The sequence below is a fragment of the Zingiber officinale genome, chromosome 7A, assembly GCF_018446385.1.
Source record: "Zingiber officinale cultivar Zhangliang chromosome 7A, Zo_v1.1, whole genome shotgun sequence".
NCBI lineage: Eukaryota > Viridiplantae > Streptophyta > Magnoliopsida > Zingiberales > Zingiberaceae > Zingiber > Zingiber officinale.
Genome location: NC_055998.1, coordinates 137,194,421 through 137,213,064, shown reverse-complemented (window position 1 = coordinate 137,213,064; position 18,644 = coordinate 137,194,421). Strand labels below are relative to the sequence as shown.

The 18,644-nt window shown below is 40.9% G+C and overlaps 1 protein-coding gene across 4 annotated transcripts; it reads left to right on the top strand.

Moving 5' to 3' along the window:
- Positions 1-396: 396 nt before the first annotated feature.
- On the top strand, positions 397-18,469 carry LOC122002765 (NAC domain-containing protein 53-like). Of its 4 annotated transcripts, none has more exons than XM_042558072.1 (7): positions 397-543; positions 14,629-14,857; positions 14,955-15,141; positions 15,531-15,808; positions 17,025-17,351; positions 17,430-17,756; positions 17,843-18,469. In XM_042558072.1, the coding sequence occupies exons 3-7, from the start codon at positions 14,982-14,984 to the stop codon at positions 17,849-17,851; spliced, it is 1,101 nt and encodes a 366-aa protein (XP_042414006.1). In that variant the 5' UTR covers positions 397-543; positions 14,629-14,857; positions 14,955-14,981; the 3' UTR covers positions 17,852-18,469. The 4 variants fall into 4 exon arrangements, with proteins under 4 accessions (XP_042414006.1, XP_042414004.1, XP_042414005.1 ...); XM_042558070.1 differs by having other exon boundaries at positions 17,836-18,467; XM_042558071.1 differs by lacking the exon at positions 14,629-14,857 and having other exon boundaries at positions 448-543; positions 17,836-18,468.
- The last annotated feature ends 175 nt before the right edge of the window (positions 18,470-18,644 follow it).

Sequence of the window (18,644 nt, the reverse complement as noted above, 5' to 3'; positions counted from 1 at the left end):
TATATGCTAGTTACTATTCCAAAGGTTAGTAACCGTCCATGATTTACCTCCTTCATATTGATCTTAAGACGAATTAACAAATACACTGAGGACGAATATATTCACTTTTTTGTCACAAAAGATACAATCCATTTCACTAATAAATGAACAGGCTCATTCAGGTATCTTTGACGAAAAAATCAGTCTCTCATACCATTAAGTCATCGTCATTGCTCATTTATATTTTTTGAATTTATCCGATGCCAATAGGACATACACCATTACTATAAAGAATGATATTTTTAAAAACTAAAGGACTCACCTGCACTTTTATTTGTTAAAGTTAGTTTGCGGACTGGATTTGTCCTGACTGATGACGCAAGACGAGGATTGCAGAGGAAGCCAAGCTCCGCATTCCATTTCCTTCGTCCAGTCACTCCCGTCCCCTGCCTATAAATGCCACTACAAACCCCGCTGCAACAATTCGCCAACTTTTTGGCTGGCTCATCAGGTTTCGACTCCTGAGCGGCGGCGCGGCCTCCTCGACTCCTCACCCCTCTTCCTGTAAGTCTTTCTCTCCTACTCATTTCCCCTTCCAGGATTCGTTTTCCTGCTCCCTTGATCTACCCGTGCTCTGTTCTCCTTCATCGGTCTTTATTTAGGATGTTCGGAGCTGAATTAGGGTTTGGATGGTATGATTGTGGTCTGATCCTGTCGGATATCCAATTATTTCACTTGATTCTTTGTTTTATTTTATGTATTTGGATCTGATACGGACGCAGAGTGAGATTTTTCTATCACTCCTTCCCGCTGCATCAATCCTGCCAGAGTTCATTTTAAGTTGTATGGTCTTTGATTAACAATCATCGTCTTTCTTGCAAAAGTGATGTTGCTTGCTTATATTTGTTTGAACATTTCTTGATCAGCGTTATTGATGAATTTTGTTTTTTGAGTTGTGTTGAACGTTGCTTCTGAATCTGGATGTACATGGTTTGCTTACGCAGACTGTGACTTTAAACAATATGCGTGATTCATGTGGTCATGCTCAGCCAAATTAGAGTTTCTTTTTAAGTTGACATATAAGTAATTCCATCAGTCATCCTATCTAGAACACGGACGAACAAGCCACTGGTGCATGACTTGGTCGCCGATCACCTAGCAACAGTGAGGATTAATGGAGAGATCTGCAGAAGCTTGAATGAGAGAAGATGAAAGAGAGAGGGTTAGAATGATGGCCGAGGAGTTCAGACGCTCATGTAAATTTTTGATAGAGGAGGAGAAAGGAAAAATTAAATTTTTGATAGAGGAGGAGAAAGGAAAAATAGGAGTTTTAGGGTTTTTCATGCGTATGCGCGTACCTGCACCCGTAGAATTAGATCACCTTTTATAGAGTTGTGACTATGCTCTATGTGCTCCAAGATCCACGCTAACGTTATACATGTTTTATGAAATAAATGACTACGTTGTCCACATTTCTTAAATTAAACGGTCGGCGTTTCTCACGTTCTTTGAGGAGCAACGACTACGTTGTCCGTATCTTTAACGAGCAACAACTTATCAACTTAATTACTAGCAGTTGGTGTGCTATTCTAGTTACTTGGGGTCACAGATAATGTATAAAAGAACTAGAAATTATACAAGACTGGACTTAAGATTAAGAACTGAAGTAAGAAACTTACAAGCTTAGGTGCTTCTCAAAGTAGGACTTGTAGCAAGATGTGCCGTGTGTCCTGCATTTGAGAGAGTCATGGGTTTTATAGAGTTTTCATTGGTGAACTAGGTGCACATTGGGCCCCATCATCATTCAGCCGATTCTTATCTCTTGTACCCACTATAGATTTGCTACAGACTCTAAAGTAGATGCTCTACCATTATTGCTTACTTTACAGGACAAACTGACTCAGCACTTTTATCCTTTTGGACAAATGGACGGCTCCCCGGGGCTCAATCCATTAAAAGATAAAGTGTTTTTGGATTTGCGGGCTCACCATGCTTCCTTTAATTATGGTGGTGTGTCGTTGATGTGCTGGAGCGTGCTTTGCATCTTCAGAAAAGCCTCCAATAATTCAATTCTGGTGTTGGTTACAGCTGGAAATGCATCTTTAAAGTAAAGGCCTCGTTTCTGGTGCTCCTGGCCTTAAAGTCACTTTCCTTGACTCTGCAAATGAGTTCCAACTCCCTGATGCTATTAATGACATTTCTTGAGGCTGTCCATTCAATATCTTCCATGTGGGCTCTTTTATCATGTTCCTCTGGATGGAGGATCCGGGTTTCGCTGGATCGGGCCAGTTCTTCGTACTGCTCCAAGAGATGATAAGGCCCGCTAGGTGCCGGGATGCTGTTGTATTTGGCTTGGAGTTGAGTTGCTTCAAGGTCTCCTCCATTTGGGTCAGCATTAGAAGATCCTTCTCCGTATGAGTCCATGGGCCTGTAAGGACACAAAGTAATCGGGATAGGGCGTCAGCAAGAAGATTGTCTTTACCTTTAATATGTTGAAATTGGACGGGAATGCCTAGGCCAGTAATGAAATCTGTAAAAGCTATCCATCGTACTCGAGATGGCTTATTTTGCGCAGATTTATTAAAGAAGCTAATAATGGCTTGGCAATCAGTCCTGATTAAAAGCTCCTCTTTGTCCAGATAGTAAATTTTGAAACTGTTTAAGCTATTCATAACAACATGAATTTCGGCGTCTATGGTGGATTTTGGGGGTGAGAACTTGCCACTTGCATAAGCGCAGATTTTTTCCTCTACCATTGAATCATGTTTCTGGAGTTTCCATTTACATATGCCACCCCACCGTCAGTTTCAATAAGCATATAACACTGGGCCGGTGTTATAGTTAGATCAGGCAGCTCTTTTATCATTGCTTTGACCTTGCGCACTAAAGCCCAATCTTGTGAATTCATCCTTTTCTCACCATTTGGACTTGTTTTAGAGTATAATGGGCCCAAGATTTTTCCTAGGTTAGGAATATAAGATCTGGCATAATTAAGGAGGCCCAGCCATGAGCGAAGCCCTTTGGTTGTCTGCAGTTCACGATCACTGAAATCAGCTATTCTTGTAATAATGTGGGCTTGAAGCTTAATTTTTGATCCTCCTATTGTTGCACCAAGAAATTCAATAGTTGGGCTTCCAAGCTTCATTTTTGTTGCGCTCAGTATTAACCCATTCTTCTTGCAGATATCTAATAGAATCTTTAAATGATTTCGATGCTCCTGCTCAGATTCGGAAAAAACCAGAATATCATCAATGTAAACTGCGATAAAATCTTCTGTACCTTTAAAACAATTGTCCATCTTTCTTTGAAAGACAGCTGGAGCGTTTTTTAATCCAAATGGCATGACTAACCATTCGTAGAGTCCATCAGGAACCCAAAATGCAATCCAAGGGATGGATTCAGGATCCATTGATACCTGATGAAAACCACTTTTAAGATCAAACTTTGAGTAAATCTTGCTTCGGCCAACCTTGTTAATGATAGTGTTGATGTCTGGGAGGCTGTATTGGTCTTTGTAAGTATTATCGTTGAGACGCTTGTAGTTGAAGACCATACGCTCTTTCCCCTTTGTCTCCTTTCCAGTTACTGGATCAACTATAGTGCCAGAATGGACAATAATTGCTGTAGTCCAATGTCTGCTTGTACTTTGTCGGATTACCTTTAGCTTTAATAAGGCTCTTATATGAGTACTGAAAGATTTTTGCATCTGAGGAGTTACATGCTTCAGAGGCTTGTCTTCAATAATAAGATCTGGATTTTTTATTTCAAGCCTGCATGTAATTTTGTTTTTGGCCCAATATTTGGTGGGGTTATCCCCAATGTATCCAGTATCAGTGAGTTTTTTTATAAGGTCTTGCAGTAGAGTACCTGATTGCCATGTACAGATTTGTTCTTGAATCTGGTTGTACTCTTCTTCTTCAAGCTCCAATTCCTCGAGGGTGGATACTGCAGCAACAGTTTGTTGAGTTTTTATAGTAGTTATATTTTTGTAGAAAGTTACCTCATCTCCTTCTATCTGAATGCCTCCGTATAAAGATCGGATGAAATTACATCCGATTATCATGGTAATATTTCCTCCAATTGTTAGGGGGAAAGCATACGTATAAGGTATTCTGAAAGTGTGTTCTCCAATCTTCATGCTGCCATATTTTAGTTTTTTGTTGGCAGTTGTCTTTGAGTTGATTCCGCTGAAATTGACAATGAAGGTATTGTCTTCTATGGCCTCAAGTGGTATGGATGCCTGATCTATGCAGCATGTAGTTGCTCCGGTGTCTAATATTGCATTAACTTTGAAATTTTTCACTCCGGGCATGCTAAGTTCCACCACCAAGTTAAAAGGGCCATTTGTCTTTCTTTTTGACGAGATTACTTCAGAAGTAGAGAGATCATTTTCTCGTCCTTCAGTGACAAACATGTATACTTCTTCTTCTTCTTGATGAATTTCTTCATTCTGATTTTTAGATATCTGCCTTTTGAGGTCAGTATTTTCTAGTTCAAGAAGGTCTACCTTTAAACGAAGTTCCTCATTTTCAGTATCAGCTTCAAGTTTATCTGCAGAAGCGTTTCGTATTAACTCCTCTTCTCTGCCTTGGAACTCCCTTTTTAATTGCTCTATCTGCAAAATGGAAAGCGCCTTGGCCGCCTCAACTTCTTGCTTTAGCCTGGCTATTTCTGCTTCAGCCCAATTAATATATACCTGCTGCTCTTGAACAAGGCTACTAGGGTTGTATGGAATAGGTGCTTTCTGCTGAATAGGAATTGTAACATTAAAGTAATGTTTTGAACACATACCGCATGATGTTATCTTGCATGTAGAACAGTGCATTCTGTGTTTTTGCATCGTCATCCTTTTGCAGCAGTAGCATCTTTCATATGGGTATGAGATTTCATCATTGATCATCCATATGTGGTTGCAGTCGTGTTGGGTTTTGGTGACCCGTACCATGGGTTGCCATCCGCTTTCTTTTCCAATCATATAGCAGTTTTTCTCCTCTATAAATACAAATAGAGATTCATTGAAATTCATAAGTACCTGGTGATCTTCACCTTCAGATATGCTATAGATTGCGTCAGAAGGTTCATCTCCTTCTTGGACAGACATTATTTCATAATCTTCTAGAAGCTCAAGGCCTTCAAACATAGTCACCCTTTTTGTGTTTCGATATTCTTTGGGGCAGTCTCTTGCGAAATGACCTTCTTCTCCACATAGAAAACACTTGCATTTCTTTAGAAGGTGTTTCTTCTTCTCAATTCTGGCATGAGAGTTATGAGGCTTCCCTTTATAAGTGGTGGATCTTCTTGCTCCGAACTTTCCTTTCTTTTGGTAATATCCTGGTATAGGTATCTGATTACAGAAGGATAGGTCTTTTAATGACCTATTGAAGGCCTCTTTCTTGCATTCTTCCTCCAGGTATTTGTATGCAAAAAGGACCCTTGGGTGAACTCCTATTGTATTTTCTTGGTATTTTTCTTCAAATGCAGCTTTAATTCTTCTACCGAGGTCACCTGGTAATTTTAGTCAGAATTTCTCAGATAATTCTGAACCAGTGAACAACCTTCCAGTTTTTGCAGCTAAATTCATATAATCATTCATAAATGGAAGAATATCTTTAATATGGGAGCATGATATTTTTTCAAGGTCCCTATAGGCATTATCTTGCATATCTGTAGAACCTTGAAAAGGATCTTCTAAAATAAATACCCTTCTTATTTGAGATAATATGTTTTGGGTACCATTTCTTCCTTCAGCCGAATTTACCAATTCTTGATATTCTTCTGGGTAGGCCATCCGCCATTGAATCCAGGTCAGCCTTTCTGATTCTCCTAAAAGATTTTCAATAAAATCGGCCTTGTCCTGGTTGTCTGTGAAATTCTGCAAAGCAACCATATTTTTAGTAATGCCTTCCCATCTTAAAAATACATCCTCTACTTTACCAAGCTGTGTAGGCAGGGTTAAGATGGCGCCAGTCTGTTGATGTGCTGACGGTAGATTCCACCATTCAGATGTATCCCTGCCTTTAAAGTGCTTCCCTTTTCTCGGTTCAATTGGGGGAACAATACTAACAGGTTCTGATTTTGCCCTGTTTGTTGGGGGATATCTGACAGGGTTCATCGTTGTGTCCATTGGAGGCCTATATTGTGAGACTGCCTCTGTTGAATAGATTTGCTCTGTAAGGGCTTTGAGTTTTGGATAATCAGTAATCCAATCTTCTTCTTCCCGCATAGTGTCTTCTGCGTCTTCTGCTACGGTGCCACCTGCAATGATATGCACTCCACCACCTTTCGCAAAAGGATTAGTAAATTCTTCATTATTAGGAACAGGTGAAGGAGAAAAATCCTGCAAGGCTTGCAGATAACTAATATAGTCATCGTCAGTATCACTAGCAATAGCCATGCAAAAGTGGTTGGTAGAAGAGGAAGGGGTCAGAGCATTAAGCTGTTGTTGTAACTCATGCCGATAATCCCGGGACCGCCTTAGGGTGCGTCTTGTCTCAGAAATAGCTATTTCCATAGGGTCATCTTCAGATACCATAGCTCGTCTTCGCAGCCAATCATATTCTTGATGAAATTGTTGGCATTCTTCAAGGATTTCATCAAATGTTTGTTTTTCCTTTGGAGCCGGTTCTGTATTCTTTTGATGACATGAGGGCATGTATTCTATATATTCACGGTCATCAATGTAGCCTGGTGAGGGGGCTACATAGAACTCATATGGCTCTGCTGTTTCTTCACCATCATGGCAGTATGCACATCCTGGACATTTAGGATGACTTTTTTCTTCTGTGCGTACTTTGGGCAAGGGAGCTTCAGAGGGGTATGCTAGATTTGTAGTGGATCCGAACCCTTGCTCTCCTCTTTCTGTAGGTTCCAAGCATGTTACTTCCACCACATCTGGTGTTGCTATTTTCTCCAGAATAATTTGAGCAATACATTCATGTTTTTGAAGATAAACATGCTTATCATAGATCAACCGACTGATGGGAACCTTAGCATAGAGGATGACAGAGAAACTCCAGGAGGCGCATGACCTCGACCTGGTGAAGAAGGAGGTGGCATCCTTTAAAGTCGAGAATAAGAAGTTAATGTCAAGGAGGAAGAAGCAGCGGTAAGAGATAGGAGAGCCAAAGGCTGCATTGGAGGCACAAAAGACAGAGCTGGAGGTGGCTAAGGAGGAAGCAACAACGGCCAAGGCAAAAGCAAGAGTAGCCAAGGCCGAATTGGAGGCTAGCCGGGCTGAATTTGGGCTTTTGAAGGTGGAGCTGGAAGCTACTAGGTAGGAGGCCGAATCGACCCAAACCTTGGCAGAGACTCGACTACGTGAGTTAGAGTCTACCCGTACTGAGGTGGAGGCAGCTAAGACTAAAGTTAAAGCCTTAGAAGCCTCTAAGTCCGAGCTGCAAATGGCTAGAGAGGTCAACTAGAATTCAAAATGGTCGAACTCCACGAACGTTAGCCATCAAGAAGAAAGAATTCGTGCATTTCGTGGAATTCTATGACCTAGTCGACACTCGCTTGGTCCGAATGGTTTTACACGTCATGGAAGGGGTAGTGAAGCAGCTGCTAGAAAACATGACCGTTCCTACCGACTCACCTCCTCCACTATCATCTTGTCGAAGATTCAACATCCCCAAAAAAGATTTATAGTAGACTTAATATTATTGCTTTTTTGACGTAGCATCCCCTTCTTGTAATTAACCTTTGAATATAATGAAATGTCTTTTGGGAGTCTTATTGTCTCTCTTCTGACGTCTTAATAACTTTTAGTCTTAATGAAAAATTTGTTTGTTATTGACGAAGCCTAAGGGAGTTCCCCGAGAGATTAACCTCGGAGAAGATAAACACCATCTCGGCTACGAGGGATGTTGAGCCCTAGATTGGGCTGTATTGAGTCTTGTCCTGTTCCACTGTTGATCTTGACCCTTGTTCGAAGGCGAGGTTGACATCGTAGTCTAGATCTCGACCTTGACTATATTGGGGAGTTTCGACCCTAAAAAGTACATGGACGATACGATATGCGCTCAACTCTTGTACGAAGGAGAGGTTGACACTGCAGCCTGGATTTCAACCTCGACTATGTCTGAGTCGAAAGAATTTGGGCCCTGAAAAGGACATGGATGATATGATATGCGTTTAACCCTCGCACGAAGGGGTGGTTGATACCGAAGCCTGGATCTCTATCTCGATTATGTCCAAGTCAATAGAGTTTGGGCCCTGAAAAGGATGACGATACGATATGCGCTTGACCCTCACATGAAGGAGAGGTTGATACCACATCTTGGATCTCTACCCCGACTATGTTGAGTCGATGGAGTTTTTGCCCTAATGTGCTCGACGGGGAGGTTGATATCGCAACCTAATTCTCGACCTCATCTATGTTCGAGTCGGGGGAGTTTGAGCTCTGAAAAAGATACGGGCGATATGATATACGCTCGACCCTTATACGAAGGGGAGGTTAATATCGTAGCCTGGATCTCGACTCTGATTATATCCAATTCGGGGGAGTTTGGGCCATGAAAAGGACACGGGCGATATGATATGCGCTTGACTTTGCGCGAAGGGAAGCTTAATATCACAACCTAGATCTCGACTATGGCATTTCGTTGATCAAAAGAGGGGAAGTACAAAGTTGAAATAATGCTTAAAAGATAACTGAAGGATACACGAGCTGCTTAGGAAGAATATGACTACAAGTGATTTGCGTTCCACGGTTGATCTAATTTCTTGCCGCCTAAGTCTTATAAGTAATATGCTCCGAAACTTAGCTTGCGAATCACCTGATAAAGTTCTCTCCATTGTTCTATCTTATTGACGTTGCTAACAGGCTTAACCTTTTTTTAGACCAGGTCCCCGACTTGGAAGGCGCGAGGGATGACCTGCTTGTTGTAGGTTCAACACATCCTTTGTCGTTAGCCGACGAGTCGGGCGGTTGCTTTTTCTTGGTTTCTGTGATCAAGTCAAGGTCGAGGAGTCTCTGATCGGAGTTATCCTGCCCATAGGTGCTTCTCTGAGTAGATTCTTCGTCCACTTCCATTGGGGGAACAACTTCTCTGTTGTAGAAGAGATGAAAGGGAGTTATCTATGTGCTCTCCCGAGGGATAGTTTAGCAGTTCATGCACCCAACTACCTTTAACATGGTCCAGTTTGATTTTGAGCCCCTGAATTATCTCTTGGTTGATCACTTCTGTCAGCTCGTTGCACGAAAAGGCTCGTCAGTACAGTTGATCATCGATGAGAGTGAATCGAGGAGCCCTTCTCTTGAGTAGCTGGCCCTACACTGGATCGGTGGGTAGAGTCTCGTGTTAGAGGAAAGCAATGAGGGGTGTCCGTCAGTCGGCGGGTTGATCCCAGCTTGGTACTTGATTGATTTATGAAACCAGGAAAACCTGTGACATCGAGTCTTCCGGGTTCCAAGTCGCAAGTACGCTGGTAAGTTTGGCCAGCTCATCCACCTTTTGATTCTCCACTTGGGGAATTTTTTATAGAGTAACCTCTTGGAAGTCAACTTTCAACTTCTCGAAAATGTCTGCGTAGTGGCGCAATCGATCATTTTTTTTCTCAAAGCTTCCCTTTAGTTGCTAAGCGATTAATTGGGAGTCTGAGTAAATGATAACTCGGGAAGCCCCGACATGCTTGGTTGTTTGAAGTCTCGCAAGCAAGGCTTCATACTCAACTTAATTGTTGGATGCTCGAAAGTTGAGCCGGACAGAGAGTTGGAGTACGTCTTCTGAGAGGATATTAATAATATCCCGACTATGTTGTATTGCTGAGTGAATGAACCATCCACATAAATTTTTCATGTTTCATCGGCTTCGAGGTCGGGAACTTTAGTTAGGAAATTTGCCAAGGCTTGAGATTTGATGGTCGTCCTCGGCTGATATTGGATATCATACTCGCTCAACTCGGTGGTCTACTTGATCAGTCTTCCAAAGGCTTTTGGATTCGTTAGCACCCGACTATTGGTAAGGACTGTGATTGGATGAGCTAGGAAATATGGCCTTAGTCGATGAGCGGCGAGGGCCAATCCAAGAGCCAACTTCTCTAGATTTGTGTATCTGCTATCAACATCCTTCAGGTGGTTTTGAAAATAAATGGGGTGTTGTATGTTGTCCTCTTGGCGGAGCAAGACCGTGGCGACTGTTCCCTCGGACACCAATATGGCTTGGAGAGGAGTGGTAGGCGGGACAAATATTCCTTTAACTCGGCAAACACCTCATCGCATTTTGCATTCCACTTAAATTTGGAAGCTCTCTTCAACATCTTTAAAAAGAGTAAACTCCGGTCAGCCGAGCGGGAGATGAATCGGGAGAGCACTATGATGCGACCGAACAAATGCTATGCTTCTCTGAGATTACATGGAGGCGGCATATTTTGGAGAGCCTGGACCTTCTAGGGGTTGCTTCAATTTTCCGCTCGGTTAAGATGTACCCGAGAATTTTCCCGCTCCTGACTCCAAAGAGACACTTATTGAGATTAAACTTGAGCTCGTATTGTCTCAGCGTACGACATGTCTCCTCAATATCCGAGATCAAAGTCTGATCAGACGGTTTTGATTAGAATGTTGTCCACGTACACCTCGATATTTCTTCCGATTTGGTGCCTGAAGACCAAATACATAAGTCATTGATAAGTTGCCCCTACATTTTTGAGGTCGAATGACATGGCAGTATAACAAAATATCTCGTTAGCGGTAATGAAATTGACCTTTTCTTGATCCTCGAAAGCTAGGGGAATTTGATGATAGCCTTGATAGGCGTTCAACATTCATATGAGTTCACAACCGAAGGTTGAATCTACAAACTGATTGATGTGGGTAGAGGATAGCAATCCTTCATGCAAACCTTGTTAAGGTCTCAAAAGTTTATGTAAACTCTCTACTTACCCCTGACTTAGACACCAACACTACGTTGGTGAGCCAAGTTGGGAATTGAACCTCTCGTATATGCCCAACTTTTATTAACTTGTTAATTTCAGCCTTGGTTCTACTCTGGCAAGAAATTTCGCTTCTTATTTCGAACGGGTCGAACATCTGGAAGCGTGTTTAGCTGATGAACCATCACAGTCTAGAACTGCTTGTAATATCTTTTGATGACTAGATGAAGACGTCGTGGTTGCGTGAGAGATATGTAATTAATTCCTGTTTGAGCTCCGAGAGGAGATTTACAACTACTCGGGTGGTCCCTCCTGATCGGTTAGGATGTATTTGCACATCCTCGTGACAATCTTCTATCCACTGGGGTACTGGTGTGCCTTGGATGCCTTGTATCTTGAGTCCGGTGATCCTTACGTGAGTCGGTCTGGATCACATTAACATACCATTTTTTTATCACCGTCTGATCCTCTTTTACTTCCTAGACCTAGCTTCCCACTTGGACAATTTTCTGATAAAAAGTGGAGACTGCTGCTTGAAAAGCACTTAGTGTCGACCTCCCAAGTATAATGTTATAAGCGGAGGCTGTGTTCATGACAATGAAGGGCGTCTACCGAGTCCTCATCAGAGATTCCTCTCCTAGAGAAAGGGAGAGGTCAATTTGGCCCAGGAGTTGCCTTCATACCCTGTGAATCCATAGAGGGAGGTATGTAAAGGATGAAGGTTCTCCCCATCTAGCTGCATTTGATCGAAGGTCTTTTTGAAAATAATGTTGACAAAGCTGCCCGTATCCACGAACACTCTTTTCACCTTGCAGTTGGCGATGAAAGCCTTGATCACTAAGGCATCATCACAGGGGTCTCTATCTCTTCTAAATTCTTGGGCTCGAAGCAAATTGAAGGATCCTTTCCTTTTCCCAACTAGTACTAATTGTATAACTTTCCAATCTTCTACCATGAGTCTTTCAGGCTCGAGTGGAATCTCCATTAGTTGCGCCTCTAGAAATCATGTTTATAGTCCCTCGAGAATCAATTTTGCCTTATCTTTTTTTATCTTTATCCTTCTCCTGATCCGCTTCCCGACGAGATCGAGAGGAGCCCTAGAGGCTCTTGGGGGGAGAGTGGGAGCGTTGATCTGAGGGATGATCAATATCAGCCTCGCGGTCGGGATGACGACGACGGTTGTAGGGCTCGGGAGATCTTTTACTTAGCCAGCTCCGATTGGCCTTTCTTTGGTCTACCACCCGTCGTAACTCTCTCGCATACTGTTGACATTCCCGAGTAGAGTGGGTTTCTGATTGGTTATAGGCGCAATACCGATCCGCCTTAGGAGGCTCTCGACCCAGCTCGGACGCGAAGACCAGAGCAACCTCTACTATCTGTACTACTTTTTCCCTTTTCTAGTTTGTGAATTCCCTACTTCATAAAGGAAGACGGGGGACTTTGCGGTTTAGTTGAGTAGGGGCAGAGATAGGAGTTCGTGCTTCCTTTCTCTTCGTAGTTTGAACTTCCTCCACTTGAACATAATTAAGTGCCCGGGCCTGTAGATTGTCGAAATCAACTATGGGCTTCTTCTGTTAAGTCTTGTGAGAAGGCACTGGCTTGCACGTTCGGGGGGACTAGGGGAGCATCCGTGACCATCTGATTGAACCGTTGTAGGTACTTCAAAGGTTCCTTGGGATTTTTCTTAAGAGCGAATAGGTCATGCGAAGTTTTTTTGATACCTCCGGCCAGTGGCAAAGTACTGCATAAACACAACCTTGAACTCCTCATAAGCTTGAATAGAGGAAGTGGGGAGATGTTTGGACTACCTCGCCCGAGAGAGTCGTCAAGAAGACTCGACACTTGATGTCATTTGTGTATTGATTAAGTAGGGAGGCATTCTTAAACTTGCATATGTGGTTTTTAGGGTCAGTTGTTCCATTGTATTCCCGGATCTACGATTCTCGAAAGTGTTGGGGTAGGTCATCTTTAAGGATGCCCTTGAAAATGGAGGGCCTCGGGGGACCTTTGCTCCGCTAGATATGGAAGCTTTTCTCTTCAGAGGGTCCCGATGTGGGATTTCTCCAGAAGATTCCAAGGAAAGCTCCCTCACCGTTGATGTATCGATTTGAGTGGGGAGCGCAGGCCGGGTCGGCCTATGATGAGGCACCTGTGGCACTCCTATCGATTGGGCAGTATATTAGTTGGAGGGTTGGGCACAGGCGATGTTGATTGTTGGGGCTGTGCTTGCAACACTGCCTGCATCGTCGCAACAACCAACTTGTCGAAATTATCCATTGCCATGGTGATGACGTTATGTCTCTGGTGTCATCCATCTCAACGTCTCAGTTTTGGTCACAGATGGTGCCAATTTGATCGTGCCTGAGAACGTCGACGAACGAGCCACCAGTGCATAGGCATGAATGTTGACTTGGTCGCCGATAACCTAGCAACAACGAGGATTAATGGAGAGATCTACCGGAGCTTGGACGATAGAAGACGAAAGAGAGAGGGTTAGAATGACGGTCGGGGAGTTCCCAGCGCAGCCACTCTAGCACTCAAGTAAGTTTTCGACAGAAGAAGAGACAAGAAGAATAGGAGTATTAGGATTTTAGATGTGTGCGCGTGTACAAACCCATAGGATCGGATTACCTTTTATAGAGTTGTGGCTATGCTCCACGTGCTCCGAGATCCACCTTGGTATTATCCATGTTTTATGAAATAAATGGCTATGTTGCCCACCTTTCCCTGGATTAAATGGTCTACGTTGTCCGTATCTTCAGGTAGCAACAACTACGTTGTCCGTATCTTCAATGAGCAACAATTTTTCACCATAATTGCTAGTAGTCGGGTGTGTTGTTCAGGTTAGTTGGGGTTGCTTGGAGTCGGGCCTGCATGGATCCGGGGGTGACCCTGATCTGGAGCGATGGGGAGTCAAACCGATAGAAAGTCATTGGAGGATGCAAAATCGAGGAACGACTCTCTATTGCCTTTGACCGCCACCTCAACAAGACTTGGACTTGACCACCACCTCAGCAGGACTATTGATCTCCTTAACCACGTGTCACCCTCTGGTTACCTCCCGCATCAATCAACCTCATGTTTTACATATAAAATTTCAGGAACTAACTAATTCTTATATCTAGTTGGACATTGATCACTTTATTGTGTAGTTTTTCTTTTTACCGAAATGAGATTTGAATCGCTCCTTAAAATCATTTCATTGAGCCATGAAAGGATTAGATCTCAGATTATTTGGATTTTTGTTTCATAATGAAATTAGGTTGGCGGATTCTTACTTCTTTATATGCATGGTTTATCCAGCAAATTGTTGTTTTTTAATGATGCCTTATTTCTTCATAGCCTTCTTTACATGTAATATGTAGTCATCACTCTGTTCTTTTTTATTTGTTTATTTTCCTTGTGGTTAGCAAATATCTAGAATTCTGTATTGGTTATCAGTTTTGCAATTGGAGCATTTCATTTGAGCTCACTTTGTCACCTACTTCATCATCATTATCAAGCCATGTTTGCTTAATAATTTATAGAAATATTCTGGTTTATTGTTTAACCACCGATGAATCCATAGCTAATGATTCTAGTGTAGGTTCAGTTATCCATGGCATGCCTCTGTTATTTTATGATTCTTTTAAAATAATTGTTTATTTTATTATTATAGCTTTGTCTTGTCTTCTGTGTTGACATATACACAAACTATGTTTAAGAACTTCTCTATTGTTATTAATTGATGTAGGATTATTTCCATATGAATTTCTTGTAATCTTAAATTGTTTTTTACAGGTTTAGTTTGCATTTGAAATGTCTTTTGACATCAGAAAGGATAACCCATGGTTTCTTTGGTGTGACTTTTGGTTCATATGTGGTTGTTGGTTCTGGTGTTCCAATCGAATCTTGTTTCGGCACTGGACTTGATAAAATATTGCGGAAGGTTTATTTTTTCTTGGAACTTAGTTTAAACTCCAAGTGATTGTGAAATTCCATCTAAGGGATTTTGTTCCAAGTCTTGAAGGTTACTACCATCATATTTGATAATAATTTTGATACATGTAGTTTAAGTTTATTTTTCTCTTAATATGGTCTAAAATTGATTTTGTCACTCTTTTTAGAACTGAGATTGAGAATTTGTTTAAGTTATGATGTCCATGTCATCCCTCCCGCTGGGCTTTCGCTTTCATCCAACTGATGTTGAGCTTGTATGTTACTACCTGAAGAGGAAAATAATGGGGAAATCCTTTCTCTTTGAGGCTATTTCTGAGATTGAACTGTATAAATATGCTCCTTGGGATCTTCCAGGTACTTATTATTTTTCTCTATGGCAGTTTTCATGATGTTTTTTTTAAATCATTTTGTGACATTTGCATGCCCGCATTTTCTATGATCCTTTATGATGGTTAGAAAATTCTCTATGTTCTTTTGACATCTACAAATTTGCATTATGGATGGCATAATGCCATGAGCACAGGAATCTTCTTCAGTTACTTTTGATGTCCATGGTGCCCAAGGTTTAACTAAGCAATTTTACTAATTTGAATAGGACAAATAATTTTGTTATAAGTTTATCATATACGGTATTAGGTTTCTTTTCTGTTGTATGTGCTAAAAACAGTTTAGTGTATAAAGTTCCTTCTACGTCTCTTATCTCAGTGTAATCTTGCTTAGAGTCATCTCTTTTCTTGCTGCAGCAAAGGCACAATTTCACAGCAAAGATCTTGAATGGTACTTCTTTTGCCCTCGAGCTAGGAAACATCTTAATGGATCAAGAGCAAACCGTATTACTGATATTGGGTACTGGAAAATCACTGGAAAAGATAGACCCATTAATCACAAGTCTTGTGACATAGGCATGAAGAAAACTCTAATCTTCCATGTAGGCAAGGCGCCAAATGGTGATAGGACCAACTGGGTGATGTATGAGTACAGGTTGCAAGACAAGAGTTTGGCTGATAGTGGATTCTCACAGGTTAATGTTTAATTCTCGTTTTGGAATTTTAGATGACTTGTTCACATTATCTTAGTAAAAAAATGGGCTTCTTGGTACAAGTTATCCTATTGCAATTTAATTACATTAAGTGTTTAAGGTTATTTTATGCTTGCATTATTGGGGAAGAACATACCTCTTGTCTTATTCTTCACTCTTCCCGAAGCTTTCTGCATAGGGATTGTCATGATCTCAGCAATTATGTTCCTTTTTGAATGGTTTTTTTTATTAAAGTTATTTATATTGATTTTTTATCATTATTGTCATATATGTGCAAGTGCTTAATTATTGTTGATAGTTTTTTGAATTTTGATGTTGTCTTGCCTAGTGTCTACTAGTAGTCATTTGTGTTCACAACCCTTTTCTGTCAACCTTTAAGTTGTGATTGTCTACCTGGAATCATCACAATTTGATTTTAAGATAATACTACTAATATGTAAATCCTTGTTTTTGTTTTGGATGTTTTTGCACGTCTCAGTTCTTTTTACTTGTAATTTTTTAGTAAAAGAATATGTCCATAAGGATTCTGAAGAAATTTCCAAAAATCGTTGCAACTCTTCTCTTGAATAGGGGATATGATCTTGTTAAGTGAAGTTATTAGAGTATCAGCAGTGAGCATAGCCCACTTAAACATTTTTGTACTAGTTATGGATTGAGTTTTGGATGTTTTGAAAGACCACATAAAAAGGTCGCAAATGAGAAAATCGAAATGGATATGTGGGGACACTAATATTAGACATAAAGTAAGAACTAATTATCTCTAGTTAGGTGATACATACAGTCAACAACTATAAAATGAGAAAAAGTAGATTAAGATAGTATGGCATCTCAAATTACACCAATATGACTAAAGGTGAATAATCGGGGTTCATGTGTGTGGAAGTAAAAGGAGAACATAGGAAATTTTACAACATGATTAAGGAAGTCCTAATTGTTGTCTTATAAACAGCTCATTATGTCAAGAGATTCATTAGCTATCATCAAAAAGCTGGAACTCATCAAAGCTTGCTTTTATTCTTTCTCCTGCTTTTGATTTGTAAATTGTTTATGGCATTCAATGTTTCTCTATTGTTGACAAAGCTCATGCCTCTTTGAAGATTCAGCCAGATGTTTGACAAAGCTCGTCACTATTTTAGTATGTCTTTTCTTTTAATCACAGTGCATATGCTGATCATCTTGCCCTGATGTTGTACAACAGGATGCGTATGTACTCTGTAAAATCTTCCAAAAAAGTGGTCCAGGCCCTAAAGTCGGAGAACAGTATGGTGCACCATTTAATGAAGCGGATTGGGAAGATGACATGGCTGTGGATTTGTCCTCTTTCCCTCTTGTATCTAGTCCGAGTCTGAAAACATTTGACAATCAAAATGCAACAATGGATTCTTTTTGCCAAGAATCTAGAGCTTCTACTGTTGGTGAAGTATCTTTCAATGCCAATCATTATGAGTCTGATGGAATTTCATTGGAGCATCTTGCAGATATCCTTGCTTCCCCGTATTTTCATTTAGAAAATGGTCTTTCTGAGGTATTAATTGTCTGTAGCCTTACTAATTTTGTAACGATTGTTTCTGAATAATTTGTCATGATAGTGGCTCCGTTGCAGGTGTCCGATATGCTTGATCCAACCATTCTGCCTGGTGTCAGTGAAGAAACTTCAGGCAACATTTGTCAGTCTGATGCTGCCTTCAACAATGATGAAATGTGTAATCTTATACTATCAGACCTCTCTGCTGATTCGTTTCTTGAACTAAATGATCTATGCTGTCTCGGGGAGAGTTATGCCTCCAATGTTGTCAGACCAGACCATTCATCTTTCCAGTATCCAATTGATTTCTACCCTGGTTCTCAAATTACTACTGCTTCTGGAGTTGGTGATTGTCTTCATGCAGGACGTGAGACAGCTCTTGAACAAACTGAACAAGATTTAGAGGTACAATGACTTTCTTTATCTCGATCTTTTAAGTCATTTCTTTCACTTTTTAGTTCCTGCGGTCTGAAATATGTGTCAGATTGAAGCTTTTGTAGGATCTTTTCTGAACCCAACTGCTCCTGGTTTTTGAAGCTCAAGAGCTATTATCTCCTCCAAGAATTTGCAGAAGCTCTTTCACTGGGACTTGCTCTAGCAACTTAACAATCATCTTCTTCTTCATCATCATGCTTTGGCTGCTAACTTAGCAGGTGAACACGAAAATAAGTGGAGCATAGAAAAATCTTATATACGATTGCGACCTTGGATTTGTTAAAAAAATAGCATAGAATGGTTTTCTAGTGCTTGAAATGGAAAGCATGTGAAGTCAAAGTATGCAGACTATTACAACATCTAGGTTGATTTTTGAAGCTCACCAGAGTTGATTTTCAAGCTCACCCTTTGTTGCAATGAACAATTTGGCAGGTGAACTGGTTTCTAAGTAGCACGATGAGACCTAGACCTAACGTGGAACATTTGTGCTTTGACATTTACAATTAAAGATCATGCATTTATTGTTCTAGATTTGTTATCTTGACATTTTGTTCATTGTAGGACTTATAATTGCATTTTGAAGAACGAATTTTTTTATCTTGACAGAACGGGTAAAACATAATTGTCACTTTGATATAATTGTATTGGGCCTTGACAGTGCAATTTGATTATAAGTCAGCAAGTTTACAATGTTATGGACTTAGGGTTAGATACTGTTATGATATAAACTTGGCTAATTGCACCCAAGTTGGCTGATTGCACCCTTGTTCATTGTTGCTAACCACACTGAAGAAGTGCTAACTGCCATGGTGTTTGTTTGCACTTGACCAATGCTGAGGAATGCTAATGAGTTTATAA